At 48.8% G+C, this 17,312-nt stretch overlaps 6 protein-coding genes across 6 annotated transcripts; 4 read left to right on the top strand and 2 right to left on the bottom strand.

The window, feature by feature from the left end:
- Nucleotides 1-653: 653 nt before the first annotated feature.
- On the bottom strand, nucleotides 654-4,217 carry EPUS_02299 (uncharacterized protein; the record flags this gene model as incomplete). Its single annotated transcript, XM_007787782.1, has 5 exons — nucleotides 654-1,187; nucleotides 1,235-1,756; nucleotides 1,831-2,063; nucleotides 2,132-2,462; nucleotides 2,571-4,217. The coding sequence occupies 5 exons, from the start codon at nucleotides 4,215-4,217 to the stop codon at nucleotides 654-656; spliced, it is 3,267 nt and encodes a 1,088-aa protein (XP_007785972.1).
- Nucleotides 4,218-5,028: 811 nt separating this feature from the next.
- Nucleotides 5,029-5,643, top strand: EPUS_02298 (uncharacterized protein; the record flags this gene model as incomplete). Its single annotated transcript, XM_007787781.1, has 1 exon — nucleotides 5,029-5,643. One exon carries the CDS (start codon nucleotides 5,029-5,031, stop codon nucleotides 5,641-5,643), a length of 615 nt encoding a protein of 204 aa, XP_007785971.1.
- Nucleotides 5,644-9,412: 3,769 nt separating this feature from the next.
- Nucleotides 9,413-13,093, top strand: EPUS_02297 (uncharacterized protein; the record flags this gene model as incomplete). The annotated part of the gene is made up of 2 exons (XM_007787780.1): nucleotides 9,413-9,439; nucleotides 9,509-13,093. The coding sequence occupies 2 exons, from the start codon at nucleotides 9,413-9,415 to the stop codon at nucleotides 13,091-13,093; spliced, it is 3,612 nt and encodes a 1,203-aa protein (XP_007785970.1).
- Nucleotides 13,094-13,257: 164 nt separating this feature from the next.
- Nucleotides 13,258-14,201, bottom strand: EPUS_02296 (uncharacterized protein; the record flags this gene model as incomplete). The annotated part of the gene is made up of 2 exons (XM_007787779.1): nucleotides 13,258-13,317; nucleotides 13,365-14,201. The coding sequence occupies 2 exons, from the start codon at nucleotides 14,199-14,201 to the stop codon at nucleotides 13,258-13,260; spliced, it is 897 nt and encodes a 298-aa protein (XP_007785969.1).
- A 295-nt stretch (nucleotides 14,202-14,496) lies between these two features.
- Nucleotides 14,497-15,109, top strand: EPUS_02295 (ribose 5-phosphate isomerase; the record flags this gene model as incomplete). Its single annotated transcript, XM_007787778.1, has 2 exons — nucleotides 14,497-14,745; nucleotides 14,807-15,109. The coding sequence occupies 2 exons, from the start codon at nucleotides 14,497-14,499 to the stop codon at nucleotides 15,107-15,109; spliced, it is 552 nt and encodes a 183-aa protein (XP_007785968.1).
- A 930-nt stretch (nucleotides 15,110-16,039) lies between these two features.
- EPUS_02294 (uncharacterized protein) lies at nucleotides 16,040-16,991 on the top strand (the record flags this gene model as incomplete). Its single annotated transcript, XM_007787777.1, has 3 exons — nucleotides 16,040-16,116; nucleotides 16,168-16,705; nucleotides 16,758-16,991. The coding sequence occupies 3 exons, from the start codon at nucleotides 16,040-16,042 to the stop codon at nucleotides 16,989-16,991; spliced, it is 849 nt and encodes a 282-aa protein (XP_007785967.1).
- Nucleotides 16,992-17,312: the final 321 nt, after the last annotated feature.

Genomic DNA, 17,312 nt, shown 5'->3' with positions numbered 1-17,312 from the left:
TTTTGGGGGGGTTCATACACGACCTTTGTACACACATTCATTATTTCCGTGTCCGTCTAAAATGACCACTCCCACCAACGCGGGCAGTAGCACATAGACTACTAGCTGGCCCAATAGGGCAACCAGAGTGGATCCCGGTCCCATCTCACTCCATACCATGTCCTTCATAGGGGAGCGGTAGGCACTTATTCCATCGCAAACAATTCAGTTGGGAGACCCGTGGCCCAAGAGCGTGGAGAGGCGCTCATTCGCCATTGGGGCCGTCTTGCTGCCATTGTTCGGTAGCTCTTGCGGATGGCCTAACTTGGTAAGGCAAGACCTGCAAATAGGAGGGACAGGAGGGGGTTCGACATGGACATGGCGAGGCACTGAGGGGAACGTGTCAGGTATGGGAGATGGGTGGAGCTGCGGGAGGACAAGCGCTATATCTTTTTGGAGGGAGGAGGCCTCAAAGCTTCGGATGGCCGCTGTTTGGTGGAAAGAGAATCCCGTGGGACGTTGTGTCCAGCACCAACACGAATGCCACTGTGCAGACGAACCCTGGGGACTTCGTAGGACCTAGCGGCTACTTACCGCGATTGCATGCCCAGGCTTGCCCGACTCGGATATCGTTTTGGTGAACATGCCATATGTGACATTCTTCAAAAAGCGGCTCAAACGGGTGAGACGACCCGGATGTCTTGGCTCCTCCTGGTTAAGTTGTCTGTGCCTCCTGTGTCAACCCTTGCCGGATTTCTGTATCTCCAGCTCTCCACTGATGGTCGTCCTTTCTCCATTTCCAGATGTCTGTATCTCCAGCTCTCCACTGATGGTCGACCTTTCTCCATTTCCAGACCTCGATCCTCCGCATGGCTCTGCCTTGCCGCTGAAACCCGCTTGCTTGCTTTCTGACGTCCCAACCAACTCTTCAAGTTCGCTATCCAGCCCTCGGTGTCGCTCATAAAAAATGCTATGGTGATGAGTGGTATCGAGATGCCAAAGCCAATCCCAAACATATACTTGGACACATAACCGAGATGGATACCATTGACACCATTGATTGAGTCGCGTGGAAACTCAATGATGTTGATGGCGAAGAAGGCTGCCATGAATGACATTGGTAGGAAAATGATAGTAACAATGGTGAAGACCATGATGGTTTGGCCCTGCCTGGCTGTGTTTTGAGCCTGATCTCGTGTGAAGCGAGCCTGCTAAAGTAAGCACTTGCGAAGGCCACGAACATCATGCGGCGTACCTCAAGCGCGTTGGCATGTTTTTGCTTCAGATCAAGAACCTGGGTAAGGCTGATGTTCACAGCTTTCGCTGCCTTGTCCATTCTTTCGATGTCGAGCAGATGCAGATCAATTAGTGCTTTCTGCTGTGCAAGCTTCCTTGAGAGGTCATATCGCTTGTCATCGTCCGTCATAGGTACTTCCCCAAAGGAACGTTCCATTTCATGCAGTGCTCCTTTCTGCTGCCGCAGAACCATCGTCAATATGCCAAGTTCGTCTTGAATATCTTTGCACTCCACCAGCAAACGCGCCTCTTTGGCAATATTCAGGAGTCGGTCAACAAACCGGTTGGTCCCACCTGGTTCTGTGCCTTCGTCATCCTGTCTCAACCATTCATCTTCTTCATTTTCCAGATCCTCGGCATCAGCTTCGGGAACCACAATTGTCTTCGGCGTGTAACGGGTTCTATCATGATTCCTAAGCCAATGGGCGGCAACAGACGAGTCTGCTTCAAATCGTCTGAACAAGGCCGTTTCTCGCCTGGTCTGCATCCCAAAGTGTCAGCCGTGGTCAACAGGCGGTAGAGTGATATTCTAGAAGTATGTAGCGGGTGCCATACCAAAGCGCCAATTGACATCTCAAACATTTCCAAGAACCGGTACTCATCCCTACTCCATTGATGGCGATCAAAGGTCCCGGAAGACCGGTCTGTTATCAAAGCAGCGAGTTCGTATACTGACCTGATCGGTGGTCGCGTCTTTGAGTTGATGTCCTCTATCACGCCATCAAAGAGATTGAGCGCATCTCTTTTTGGTTGGTTCCATCTCTCAGGAAAACAAGTCAAGATCAGGTCTTGGTAGTTGTCAGTCATGAGCGTAGCAGAACATGTGTTGTAGTAGCAGCCTCCCGGTTACACTTACTATTGCTAAGAACCCATACCCATAGTTGGTCAACCATGTAAACTTTTAGCCTGTTCTCTGGATTCTCATAAGGGAACGGATGATCCTTGCAATACCGATAAACGACTTGGTCGGTGTCCCGCTTTTCAGTATTGATACTATGGTGCTTGAACTGGTCAAGAGTTCGTCTGACATGAAGACAGGAGTCATTCAAGTAGCCTGCAATTAGGGAGACATCCTTGCTTTGGGATGGATCATGCGGATAAGTGGAATCCTTCGTAGATTCCACCTTTTTAATGACTTTGCTCATCTCAGAACGGTTGACGTCCGTCTCCCAACCTAGGTAGGGCATCTGAGCAACGATCAGTCCAATAATTACTCCATCGTAGTAGTTGAGTGGTCATTATCTTCTCAAGCTAGGAAGGCTGCCACAACCACTTGAAGGAAGATCTCCACTTACGAAGAGGACGACAATATTGTGCTGCCGGGGCAGACTTATCTCTCGTACGAGAGAAAGAGGCCGGCCTGCTCCAGCCTTTATAGGAGAGCCTCTTCCGTCCTTACTGCGCCGTCGGCTATAGTCAAACCCTACTTGTGTAGAGCCAATTCGCTGGCATAAAGGCCTCATGAACCTGGAATGCACTTTGCGGCCACGGTGTTGCCGCTGCCCGAATAAACGTAACATGGCTTTGAAGCTTCCAGATTCGGCGAAATCCCTCTCAAGAAAGAATTTGGTGATTAGCGCCTCAGCCCAAGCAATGTTGTTGGCTGGGAGGTGGATCCATCTAAAGTCTGGAGACCTTGGTTTAATCTCCTCCAGAGAAGTTGTGATGGCAAATGTTCGGCCCGTAGAGTCTTTTGGGTCAGTGCCGTAAAGACACTCCCAAACTGATTTCCGCTTGACCACGTTCCTCACAACTGTTTTCTCATCGAAGTAGAAGTCAACAATTGCTGCATTGAACCTTAGGCAGGCATCCTTGGCATTAAGCGACAGTGAGCCGCCGAAGATAAAGGGTCTCAGCTCTTGAATGATTCCTTGATAGCCGTGTTGACCTGCTCGAGAAAGCGGTGTACTGTCAAATCCATCTTTCGGGTTTTTGGATGCCCTTTCCTCTTTTAATAATCTTTGCACAACCTTCAGGTGACCACGCTCACTAGCCCAATGTAAGGCTGTCATCCCGCTAGAAGTCCGGGCGTTGACGTCTGCGTTAGAAGCAAGAAGCACATCAACGACCCCTTCATGACCGTTTTGTGCAGCGTTAAGCAAGGGCGTCCAGTGGCCATCACTGGTAGCTTCGGTTTTAGCACCACGTGCAAGCAGTAGCCTGACAATCTCGACATGGTTGTTCTCAGCCGCCAGGTGTAAAGCGGTTCGGCCACGTTCTGTGGCAGCCATCACATTTGCAGGCTGGCGACCAACATTGTTCAACAGCGCGCCCGCAAGGTCTAACTTGCCAGTCACTGCGGACCAATGTAAAGCCGTTCTAGATATTGCGTCTACATGCTCCACGTTGATTCTAGTAGCTAGAACAATTTTGATGGTCTCTTCGTTCCACTTGCGTTTCGAGGTATCTGCTGCTAGATTCAGCAATACAGTTCGATGATCGTGGTCCACAGCATCAACATTAGCACCATATTGAAGAAGCAATTCGACTATCTTATTCTCCCCATTCAATGCAGCAGACATCAAGACAGTCCTACCATGTCTGTCTTTCGCCTCTGTGGCAGCCTTGAAACGGAGTAATAAGCGTACGATCTCGGTGTAGCCCTTATCTACTGCACGCTGCAAGGGAGATGTTCCCTTTCCACTGGGAAGGTCTGTCTTCGCACCCCGCTGCAGAAGGGCTTCCACGAGTTCTGTTTCGCCCTCCCCAGCAGCTGTCTGAAGCGCAATTCTCAGCTCATTCTCTATTGTCTCCACTGGCATTCCTGTTGGCTCTAGGAGCTCAGTGAAGACCGATCTATCTCCAGATTTGAGTGCTTTGAGTAACGCTGGGCGGGAGAACGACGATCTGTTTGTGCTAGCAGTAGTCTTCGCCATCTTCGCCGTGGCATTTTCCACTGTTTCTCTAGCAGGACCCGCTGCAGCGCAGCCGTTGGTAGGCATCGCAAGTAGTCGCCAACTAGGACGTAGTTACGGACGTTGGTGCGAGGTCTCAATGCGATGAAGAGCTATGATAGTACGAATGGGACGCATTGTTCTGCAGTATAGGAACAATGTTCGCCCAACGGTGATTGATGATGCTCTTGTGCATAAAACAGGTTCGAACCGCCCCGTCGGTCAACAGATCAAGTGGTGAAGCTCACGCCCATAATATCCTGCTCGTGCTGGAGGAAGAAGCTAAATATGGCAAGAGTTTGGATTGTATCAAATAGGGCAGTGGCTCAATTGAGCAATACCCAAACGGCGGACAACATTGAGGGAAAGAAGTTGTTGATTTTGTACTTACTAACGTGATACCTACATTAGCACAATGCCCAAGGGCCAATCTCGAGAATATTTCATCGCGCCCCAAAGCTGGCCCACTACCGCAAAGTGGCTATGGAAAGCGGGGGATCCGCTTGCAACATTTTATTGGAGCGCCTGCAGCATTGGTGGCCTCTACCAGCTAGATCATTTACAGGATATATGGTGGTCTGTTCCATGCCGTACGCTCGTATTCGAAGGGTCTTTCCAGGCTAGAATTTTTGTTGAGTATAGCTCCTTCTGACAAGCGGCAAGTATGGAGGACCAGGAAGTCAAAGGGTTCTGAGGATGCTATCAGACTCGGAGGGGAGTTGTTCAATGTCCGCCTATTCGGGGTGATCAAGCAAATATAGTCTTGGCATGGTAGGAAGCTTTTTGCCGGCCTGGGCGGACGGAAGGAGTTCAATTCTCGAAGAACTAGGGATAAAACTTGTGTTTTCGACATATAACGATGAGAATACCTAAATTCCGCACTGTCAAAACAGATCCATTGGCGAAACTCCTCGGAAATAAAAGCGAGAAAGCATACTTGTTCAGGCATTCACAGTCCAACTTTCATTCTCGCCATGCTCACACGCATCCTTCCAATCAAATCCTATCTCCTGTAACCACTCCACCCATCTTCCACGACTATCTTCGGCTCGCCTCTTCCAACAACACCCTTTTGCTTCTGCTGTTCACGACCTCCTCATGCGTGCCTTGTCGAACCATCTCACCTCTTCTTGAATCCCTGATCACATCTCGGACCCCTCAGCCAGTGGATCGCTTCTCCAGCCTTGCACTTGCTGAGGTAGAGCTTGACTCGCCTGACCACAGTAATGGTACTGTGGCTGACCTGGGTGTCGAATATGGCATCAGCAGTATACCCAGCTTGGTAGGGTTTGGAGGTAGGAGGGCCGAAAGGGTGACTGAGAAGCTAGACGACACGAAAATGATGGGAGACAGAGAAAGAATGAAGGCGTGCTTGGACGAATGGATGGAGAAAGGAGACCCATCTGGGCCTGATACAGGGAATAGTTCCGGGAGTATCGGTGGGATTCTTGGAAGGTTGTTTGGTGGGAATTAAAAGCTGTCACAGCACCATCTTGGACGGGACTTTTTAACCACAGATCGAGACGAGAAGATGAAATCGCCGATCTCGGCAATAGTAGACGTTTGAAGCTAATATATACGGGTACTGGGCTCGTGGACTCACGTCAATAATCTACTGCCGCCTCTTACCTCGACCCCGGACAGCCAATGCCAGAGTCCCTGAAGCAGCTCGAATCGACCAATAAGGCCCTGCACTGATTGTCAAACCTGCTTGGAGACTCAACCCGAAAGTCCATTCTGTCTTGTATGAATTCTGTATCAATCAATATGCAGAACAACTCAAGCCTGTTATTGATTGATTGTAGTCTCCAACTTTCATGTGCCATGGCATAGTAAGTATGGATGAGGGCTATTGTGGAAACTCATTTATCACACAAAGGGGCTTGCCAAGCCGTCGCCTTTGAATGGAGCGCATCACAAAGTTTTGTTGCAGCGCAAAGAGAAACACAAAGAGATACACAGGCTGAGTGCGCAGCATTATATCTCCTGGGCTCTACCATGTGTCCTACCGGCGGGTTGAGGTGAAAATATTGGATCTTTCTCTAGACTGGACCACTATCAATCACTTCAGAATTGCTCCACAATTTGTAGACCATGAAAGTGGCATACTAAACTGAGGTTGTTGCATGCAAGGCCGTCTGTCGAGGTGTGGAGTTATGGTCAGCATCTTGGTAAGCGTTCGAGTGCGCTCTGAGTCTCTGAACGCACTTGACACAGTGCTGGCGCATTTCTTAAATGGGCAAACGTTTCAGACGAATTCAATAATTCAAATGCTATTTGAGTGTGATTCAAGTGTATTCAATAGAATTCATAAAGAAAATCTGTTAAAAAGTGATACGTCTCAAATTTTTAGTTTCTAATTTTTAGATTTGTAACTATTATTTCAAACTTGTTGAAGTACCGCCTTGCAGGAGAATACTGCCCACCTGTTGTGGTCCTATTGTCTGCTGTCTAAATCTATCTAGATCTGTCCAGCAATGGCCTAATAGAGATTTCCCGTGCCTTGTAGTGTGGCGCTAAGCCACCTATTTCGTGGTACATCGAAGCCGGATCTTTCTCGCTTGAGGTCGGTCGTGCCATTCGTTTTGCCTTGCCCAAATCCCTTCTTGATCATGACCTAAGCTGGAAATTCATCGTCATTATTTCCTAAAGTGGTAGTATTTGGAGGTGCCTTCCCGTATTCGACTGTGGTGCCACGGGTCTCTTGGATGTTTCTCAAGAGTAGTTCCTCTATTTTGCCTCCATGGAGGTAATTACGCTTTTTATTCAAAGGAGGAAATCCATACGCGGATCTAATTACCTTGCCCCAACATGTACTCGCGTGGCTTCCTCATGCCAGGAACAAGATCGGGTACTGTATTGGACCTTCGAATTTGTCCAATCCCATCTGTCTTCAAAAGCATTGCTCATTGCAATGTGTCTATCAATTTCGAATTAGTCAAACAAATTAAATCAAATCGGTGCTTTCGTCGAAGTAAATCGGCCTCTGTGAAATTGAGAAATTGTCAACCTGCTGTGCAGAGTGCGTTCAAAAGCAAGTTGATTGATAGCTACGGGGGTAGAGAGCGTCGATCTATGTACAATTGGCTGTACCGTACAGCGAAATTAGAAGCGACATTGCGTTGGAAATTGCCCAATTAGAAGCAGCAGAAACGCAGGGATTACGCATATTAAACGCGGCCAATTGGCCCTCTCAGAAGGTCAACAGAAATGTTTAATGATATTTTGGATAGAATAATAATGGTCTTGGCGGACACTTGATCCAGATGAGAAATCCAAGTAGACAATCCATTGCTTATTGAGATTTGACTTGATTTGACAACCCAGTCAAACATAGAGAATCACAAATTTGGATTACACAATCAAAGCAAACTTTGAACCAGGGCCTCGATTTGCTTTGTTTGATTTGATGGATACAGTGCCCTGGGTCATTGGAACGGCACGCGACATTCTCCAGCTGGGACCCGATGCCCATCGAAGGGAGTAGTTCTACCGTCAAACATTTGAGCCCTCCGTGTGTCTCTTCTCGAGGATAAGGTATTTATTGACGTTGGTATGGTTGAACCAATTGGCCAGCATGAATCTGATGAACTTTGCTGACTAATCAAGTGGATAGTGTGTAAATAGCAAGTTGTTCTATCTAATTCAGTGCGAAAGCAGCGCGTAATTATACATACAAAGTTGCTATATCAAGCGAAATAGCGCGAAACGCAGATACCAAAAATACACGTGTGGCTGACGCAAAACGCGTATCAAATCTGTAACAAAACGCTGGTGACACACGTAGCAAACTAAGCGCAAACTGTATTTTTGGGTTCTACAGAATCTTATGAGCTCGTCAGGCTGCAGGCCTAGCTCCAATGATCAGCACGTCGAAATTAGATTGAGGCTAGTTCATGGGTGAAGTCGAGGTCATGATGCTTGTCCGCGTACGGTTCAACTAGACATCCTTTCTACAAGATGTCGATCGAGGCGCCGGCTTTCATATGATGAGCTCGGAACTTTCCCACTCAGGTGTGGATCGAATCAAATCAGAATAGATAGATAGGATATATACTTATCTCGAGAAATCATTGGCGATTAAGTTTACAAGAAGTCGCACTATATCTGTGGAGTCGTACAAGTTCCACTAGAAAACCCGAATTATACAAAATCATGAGTACTCCGCTGTATTCGTCTGGAAGATATAAAAGCAATACTTTTTGCTACGAAGTGTGCTTCTTGGACTTTATTCCCAATTGGCCGGCCAACTTAGCTTGCTGCTTATACTATGTACAGTAGGCAGCATAGATTTGCAGATCTTTGACGAGGAACTCTCCACAGTTATATGTCAATACCAAACCTATTGACGTAGATAGGTGGACTGATGTGTGCACGGGAAGACTCGGAAAACAATCACTGCCCAACCCCACAATAAACGGCAGCAGCCGTCTCCTCCATGATTGGTATATATCGATTGGAGATGTGCCAGTAACGATTGAAGCCGATGACCTAATGAATGAGGACAGCGTCATGCCTAAGTTTTGCAAAGCGCTTGGCCTCGACCCAAGGTAAAGTTCCAGAAGAGAAGAAGGCGGGACAGGGTATCTTGGTCACCTCCTTCCAGCAGACGATGCAGATTCGACGGGAATAATCAGAAGTAAGAGGAGAGACGCCGAGATCAAGAATGATCAGGAGAGGGAGAGATGGGCCAACGAATTTGGAGAGGAAGTTGCCGCTGCACTGTATCGTGTTGTTGAAGATGCGATGCCTGATTACATGTATCTGCGAAGCAAGCGGCTTGTGTGACCATCCGTCTCTCATAGTAGTAATACGTAATAATAGCCAAGATTCACTTATCACCTATAAAGGGAAACCTCTTGATTCGAGGCATGACAACGCAGAATTTCGCGCTCGCGCCTGTTGAAGCGGTGAGCTCACAATGCGCTCAGCTCGATGACAGGTTTAGTACCAGTGAATATCGCTAGATCAATCATAAGCGTAGGCCTCGTCCCATGTTTTCAACTCTCAAACAGCACATCTAGAGCAGTAGTACAGTATCTTAGTGGTGTGAGCTGAGTTCTCTAAGTTAGGACTGTAGGCAAGCTGTAAGTCTCAAAATATCTTGGCACTCCTTAACTCCGCAAAACCGGCAAACACGTCTATGTAAACAACGCGGTCTGCTCAATTGAAAAGGCAGTGACTGAGCGCAGGGCGCGTAGCTGACGCATCTTCAAAGCGCAAGTATAAAATCAGAGATCAGTATGAAGGTTATTGAAGTAATCATCGATGTACGTCCACACTCTATATCAATTCCTGAATTACCCCAAGTTTATTGACTTAATATCTCTCTTTTCTAGGGCTTCAAATCCTACGCCGTACGCACCGTCATCTCGGGGTGGGACAGCACCTTCAACTCGATCACGGGTCTCAACGGATCCGGCAAATCCAACATCCTCGACTCAATATGTTTCGTCCTCGGCATCACCAACATGTCGACCGTGCGCGCCCAGAACCTGCAAGATCTGATCTACAAGCGCGGCCAAGCGGGCGTTACCAAAGCCTCCGTAACCATCGTCTTCGACAACCGCGACAAGACCAACAGCCCCATCGGCTTCGAGGAGTACGCCCAGATCAGCGTGACGCGACAGATCGTGCTGGGTGGGACGAGCAAATACCTTATCAATGGACACCGTGCGCAGCAGGCGACGGTGCAGAATCTGTTTCAGTCTGTTGGGTTGAATATCAACAACCCCAACTTCTTGATCATGCAGGGAAGGATCACCAAGGTGTTGAATATGAAGAGCGTGGAGATTTTGGCAATGATTGAGGAGGCGGCAGGGACGAGGATGTTTGAGGATCGAAAGGAGAAGGCAAATAAAACGATGGCGAAGAAGGAGATGAAGGTCCTCGAGATTGAGGGTTTGTTGAGGGAGGAGATTGAGCCGAAACTGGAGAAGTTAAGGGGGGAGAAGAGGGCTTGGTTGGATTATCAGAAGACACAAGGGGAGCTGGAGAGGCTGACCAGGGTTGTGGTTGCGGCGGATTATGTGAGGGCGGGAGAGAAATTGAGGTTGGCTGGACAAGAGTTGGAGATGAAGAAAGGGAAGGTGCAAGAATTGGAGGATAATGCTGAGAGACTGAGGAGGGAGATTGGGAACTTGGAGGAGGATGTACAGCGGGTGAAAGCTGTGCGGGAGAAGGAGCTGAAGAAAGGCGGCAGGTTTCAGGCTCTCGAGGCGGAGGTCAAGGAGCACAGCCATGAGCTTGTCAGGTTGAGCACGGTTCTGGATCTTAAGAATACAAGCATGGCAGAAGAAGATCAAAGGCGGAAAGAGATCATCAAGGCTGGAAAAGACCTTGAGAAGCTGCTCAAAGAGAAGAAAACTACCTACGATAAGATGCAAGCACAATATGATGAGGCCAAGGCTCAATTGGACATTCAAAACGCAGAAGTGGAGCAGAAAGAAGAGCTGCTCTCGACCCTGCAGACTGGTGTTGCATCCAGAGAAGGCCAAGAGAGTGGGTATCAAGGACAGCTCCAAGATGCCCGAAATCGAGCCAGTGCAGCGAGCACCGAACAGGAGCAGGTCAAGCTAAAGATATCGCATCTCGAGAAACGAGTCAAGGAAGACGAGCCGAAAGCGAAAAAGGCCAAGGAGCAGAATTCGGGCCTGTTGAGCGATCTTGAAGGACTACGCAAACAGGCGCAGAAGCTTGAAGCAGATTTGACCAAGCTCGGTGTGGACCCCGGCAGGGAAGAGGAGATGCACCAGCAAGAGTCCACTCTGCAGAAGAGCATAAGAACCATGCGAGAACAGGCTGATGCTCTCAAGAGAAAGGTGGCCAATGTCGACTTCAGCTTCAGCGACCCTACCCCGAACTTTGACAGGTCGAAGGTGAAAGGTCTTGTCGCCCAGCTCTTCACATTGGATCAGGGTAAAGCTCAAGCTGGAACAGCTCTCGAAGTGTGCGCTGGTGGACGGCTGTACAATGTCGTGGTTGACAGCGCTGAGACTGGTACTCAACTTCTGCAGAACGGCAAGCTGAAGAAACGAGTAACCATTATTCCGCTGAATAAGATATCGGCCTTCAGAGCTTCGGCTGAGAAGATTGGCGCTGCTCAGAAGATCGCTCCCGGGAAGGTCGACATTGCCCTGTCTTTAATTGGCTATGATCGAGAAGTATCTGCTGCCATGGACTACGTCTTCGGCTCGACCCTCATTTGTCAGGATGCGGAGACAGCAAAGAGAGTGACATTCGACCCAGCTGTACGTATGAAAAGCGTGACGCTGGAAGGCGATGTCTATGATCCATCTGGGACACTTTCCGGAGGAAGCTCTCCTAATACGAGCGGCGTTTTGGTCACGCTTGGAAAATTGAATGAAATAACGAAGCAGCTGCAGAGGCAAGAAACCGAGCTCAACGAACTGCATGAAATCATGAGAGGTGAGAAGAAGAAACTCGACGCAATGAGAGATATCAAACATCAACTAGACCTGAAGACGCATGAAGTCACATTGACAGAAGAACAAATCAACGGCAACTCTTCGTCGTCCATCATCCAGGCAGTCGAAGAAATGAAGGCAAACATTATCCAGCTCAAGCAAGCAATGGTGGATGCGAAGTCCCGACAGACCGAAGCAGTAAAAGATGCTAAGCGCATTGAAAAAGACATGTCCGAATTCAGCAACAACAGAGACAGCAAGCTTAAAGAATTGGAGAAAACACTAGATGCTTTGAAGAAGGGCTTGAACAAGAACTCTATAGCAGTCAAGACTCTTCAGAAGGAGCTCCAGAATGCCCGCGTTGAGTCAGAGCAAGCAGTAAGCGACCTCACAGCTGCGGAGGAGCAGCTCGCAGAAGCCGAGGCGACCACTAAAAGCCAGAAGGAAGAAGTCGACTCTTTAATGCAGGAGCAAGCCAAAACCAAAGACGCCCACAACCTTGCCCTGGCCGAGCTCGCGGACGAACAAGCTAAATTGACGGGCTTTGACGACGAGCTCCGCGAGCTGGAAACCGCCAGATCCAAGAAATCCAAACAGATGACTGAGGAATCCCTTGAGACTCAGAAGCTGACGCACGCCGTTGAAAAAGCTGGCAAAGACTCCACCGCAGCACAACAACTCGTCACCGCCCTTGAGAAAGAACACGATTGGATCCCAGACCACAAATCTCAATTTGGCAAGTCAGGCACGGCTTATGACTTCCAAGGCAAGAACCTTTCTGAGTCTCGCGCCGCTCTCAAGACAGTAACAGAGCGCTTCCAGGGTATGAAGAAGAAGATCAACCCCAAAGTCATGCCGATGATCGACAGTGTTGAGAAGAAGGAGGCAAGCCTGAAGAACATGATGAGGACGGTGGTGAGGGATAAGAAGAAGATCGAGGAAACTATTGCAACGCTGGATGAATACAAGAAAGAGGCGTTGCTGAAAACGTGGAAAAAGGTGACGGTGGATTTTGGAAATATCTTTGCCGATTTGCTTCCTGGTAACAATACGGCGAAGTTGGTACCGATCGATGGAGATGAGAACAGAATTCAAGAAGGCCTGGAAGTCAAGGTTTGTCTGGGGAAGGTGTGGAAGCAGAGTCTGACGGAGTTGAGTGGTGGTCAAAGGTGCGACATCCCATCATCTGCTCCTGTTTTCGAATGCCGTGCCTATGCTAACTGGCTACTCAGATCCCTTATTGCCCTCTCGCTCATCCTAGCACTGCTCCAGTTCAAGCCCGCGCCCATGTATATTCTTGACGAGGTTGATGCGGCGTTAGATCTCTCTCACACGCAGAATATTGGCCGGCTCATCAAGACCCGGTTCAAGGGGTCACAATTCATTGTTGTGAGTTTAAAGGACGGCATGTTTCAGAATGCAAATCGGGTATTCCGGACTCGCTTCAGCGAGGGCACCAGCGTGGTTTCTGTCATGACACCGGGTGAGCTGAAATAAGGGGTAGTCTATGGCGTCTGGGACCTGAGGATTCGGAGTTCTGGTGCATATGTTTGGCGTATCGGGTCCTCTGGTCATGGAAACATGTTATAACAGATCCCCTGGGTACACATCTGCCGTAAGGGCTGTTCGCCCTGGAGACAGTTGTCAGGTAATGTTGCGGCTCAATCGCCGCCCTTGTTCTTTGCTTTCACCCGAGTCTTCAGCTCCTTCCCTTCTTCGTTCTCATGGTGTCAACAACCTCATCCACCACCTCCTTCACTGCACTCACCTCATGCGCAAACCGTCCCAAGAAAACACCATCTACAAAATCGCTCAAAGAACCCCGCCCCCAAAGGCCCGGCCCAGCACTTCCACCATACACTATCCTCGTCTCACCTGTCCTTCCTGGCACTTTGTCCACCATCGCTCTGATACCCTGCACGACTGGCCCCACGTACTCCACTCCTGCCGGGCTCTCTGCCCCGATGGCCCAAACAGGTTCATACGCCCATATGATTGGGGCGTCCTTTGGTATAGCTTCCAATACGCCCCGCACCTGTTGTCCGATCTCTCTCAAGGCATTACCGACAGACATGCTCATAGGCCCGTTACTCACAGGCGCAGACACCTCGCCTATGCAGATAAGCGGCACCATGCCGCAAGCGCACACAGCAGCAGCTTTTCTCGCCGTTGTCTCGTCGGTCTCGGAAAAAAAACGCCGACGCTCTGCGTGGCCAAGCTCGATGATGCTGCAGCCTAGAGAACTGAGACTCGATGGGACGATCTCGCCGGTGTAAGGCCCCAGTCCGGGTTCCCAGAAGCATTGTTGAGCACCAAGCAGGAGAGGCCACGAGGAGGGTTCGGGAGACTTCGAGCTTTGAGCTAGTAGTTCGGCACAGTGGTAGATGCTCAGAAAGTCAGGCAGAAGAGCCAATTGAAGTGATTTGGGGGATTCGTCGGATGGAGAAGCAGATTTTAGCTGTGGGAGGATGCCATTCGAGGGGTCGAGGATGGACTTGAGATAGGAGAGGGTATGTGAAGGAGTGAAATATGCTTTGGTCGAAATAAGGAGTATAGTTTGCGCTAGAGAAGGGTATGGATCAGATTCCGTGGTGCGAGAAGCCATTGTAGTTGGGGTGAGCCTCTGAGGCATAACAACAAAGCCCAGTATAAGACGAATGTTGTTTACTCGACTTCGGGGAGCTCTTCTTCTCTCCTCACACCGGGTAGATTCCAGGTCTTCCCCGCACCAAGGTTCACTCCATGTGCTCCATCGAAGAATTGGGGGCAACTTTTCGTGGTAACTATGTAATAACGATCAAACGGTCATTTCAGCAATAATCTGTGCATGTTATTATGTTCTCCTTCTACATATTGCTACAGCTTCTCTAATCTGGGAGACTTATACACCTTCATTTGTAATGTCCTCAGGTAACGTTCCAAAAGATGCGGTTACCCAGGAGGTCATACCTCCAGGTCCTCAAGAACCTTTGAGAATTGTCATTGGCAGTGACAGTGCTGGCCACGAATACAAAACTGCACTCAAAGCAGAGTTGGAGAAGAATCCTGCCGTCTCCAAGGTTCTCGATGTCGGTGTGGGGGATGCTCATGACAGCACAGCTTACCCTCATGTTGCGGTAGACGCATGCCAAAAGATCACTGCGCGCGATGTATAAATCCTCTCCTCCTTTGTGCCCGTTTGGACCACGCTAACATGATGTCGCCTTTTAGGTAGATAGAGCCCTCCTTATCTGCGGTACCGGCCTTGGTGTCGCCATCTCAGCAAATAAGGTCCCTGGTATTCGAGCGGTGACAGCGCATGATCCATACAGCGTTGAGCGCTCAGTCCTTAGTAACGATGCTCAAGTCCTCTGCTTCGGGCAGCGAGTCGTGGGACTGGAGTTGGCTAAGATACTGGTCAAAGAATGGGTCAAGTTGAGGTTTGACCCAGGAAGCGCTAGCGCTGAGAAGGTAAAAGAAATCAGTGAATATGAACAGACGCTCCAAGCGGGGAATGGAGCCAAGGGACCTTGAGCTGCTTGAGAAGACATTGGCGGGAGTATAATATGAACAGCACTTTATCGAGCACGGAAGGGTATGCATTGATGGTGAGATAGGGTGTGGGTATCTTGAAAAGTCTATCATGAATTTCTGGATGAGGAAATGCAGGCCTGTAAAAAGCAATGTTTGCTTCTTTCCTTGCTTCTTTCATGGTTACGAGCGGTTGGAGATCTCTAAAAGGCATATTCATACAAGGTAGGCGCACCAGTATGCCTCGCGTTCATGTTTTAGTAGAGTTGAGATGTGACAATAACGTATCAAGTTGTACTAGCGACCTGGTAATTGTTGAACGTTGCCACCACTCTGTGGAAGTGAGTTGAAATAGCAAGTTGTTCTATCGAAATGAGTGCGCAGAGTGCGTATGTATACGTACAGATGCTGCTAGCGTAAACGCAGATACCAAAAATACATGTGAATCTCATGCGAGACGCGTATCCGATCTGTAACAAAACATATATGAAACGCATGGTCAAACGGCACTCAAACAGTCCAACAGTAATCTTCAGCGGCTGGATCATAATAATATGGAGAGCCCGATCAGGAGGTAGGACAGTTCTTGATCACGAAACCGTCCACAGCATGCCGGTGTATAATCCAACACTCAGCTGTACCTAACTGGACTAGAGTGTCAGCGTGTTCCGCTAAGTAAGCAAGGAGCATCCATATGGTATTGTGAGTTGATTAGCAATCCAGTTTCCGCTGTACTTCTTCTTCTCCTAGATTCCACCCCTTCCTCATTTGGTATCGCGTCGTTCCAGATTTCCGATATCGCCGCCCACGGATGTGCATCACCGGCTCGATTCGGGGATGAGGTCTACATTGTCAAAATTTAAGTGGCGTCGCAATTTCTCTCGCTCTCCCTCCTCAACATGCGAGATTTCGGAAGAAGCGATCGCATCGGCCATGGCTTTAAAAGAAATGGGCAACGAACACTACAAGGCCGGGAAATTCAAGGAGGCTGATCAACTATATTCTCAGGCGTAATGCTGTCCTATCCACGGCGCAAATCATACGTACTTACAGTACTTTAGTATACAACAGAATCCTGCTGATCCAAAGCTTTTCTCCAACCGCGCGCTGACGCGTGTCAAATTACAAGATTGGAGTGGCGCTGAGAATGATGCTCGCAAAGCTATAGAATTATATGGCCCAAAGAATCCCCTCTCGATGAAATCATATTACAGCCTCGCTCAAGCCCTTCTTGGTCTCAAGCATCCTGTCGAGGCCCTGGAAACTGCCAAGCACGCATACAAGATCTGTCTTGAAATCAGAGATTCTTCTAGTGAGGTACTGAGCCAGTTTATACTCCGGACGAAGCAGGCGCAATGGCAGAGCAACGAAACTGCGAGGTTGAGACAGCTCAATGAGACCCTAGCAAACGTAGAAGACCTATTACAGCAGCAACTAGATAAAGAGCTTGACGATCTGGAGGAGAGGTACTCGAGACAAGAAATCGGTGAGATTGGGCGCAACGAAGAAAGGGCGGCCCTTGAGAAAGAAGCAGAAGAGCGGAGAAGAAATATCAGGGACGCATTCAAGAATGCACAGGTTGAGGAGACTGCAGAAAGAGTGAGTCTGGTATTCAGTCGAGTACTCTGTACTTGCTAATACTTTAGGGCAGATTGTACCAGATTACCTTGTTGATGGAATCACATTTGAAATTATGCACGACCCGGTCATTACTCCGTCGGGCGTTTCGTACGAGAGGATAAGCATCCTGCGACACCTCAAAGCTAGTCCGTTTGATCCACTCACAAGAGAACCACTGAGCGAAAAGCAACTTATACCAAATGTCGCTCTCAAGAATGCGAGTTCAGAATTCCTGGAAAAGAACGGTTGGGCCGTTGACTACTAAACTGTTCAGGAAGGGCTTATCTTGGTGCATAGCGACGGAGTTCGGCAGGCGTTTTATTATATTCAGAGAGGCTGAGTATTGGCACATAAGGCTTAGAATCATCTGATTACTCTTATCAATAATCTGCCATTCATCTGTCAACGAACAAAGATCGCAGGACTGTAAGCGAGGAGCCACACAAACTTCGTTGGTGGGGAACCCCGCAGGACCGACAGGAATTGTGACGTGCCTTGCCACCAAAAGTCCTCTCCAGTGCAATCAAAGAGTGGCCTTGATATCCTTGATCTTACATTTCACACTGGGAACCGCAAGGAAGCACAG

The sequence above is a fragment of the Endocarpon pusillum genome (assembly GCF_000464535.1).
Source record: "Endocarpon pusillum Z07020 unplaced genomic scaffold C698727, whole genome shotgun sequence".
Taxonomy (NCBI): Eukaryota; Fungi; Ascomycota; class Eurotiomycetes; order Verrucariales; family Verrucariaceae; genus Endocarpon; species Endocarpon pusillum.
Note: the sequence above shows the minus strand (reverse complement) of the source record. Positions and strands in the feature narration are given on the sequence as shown.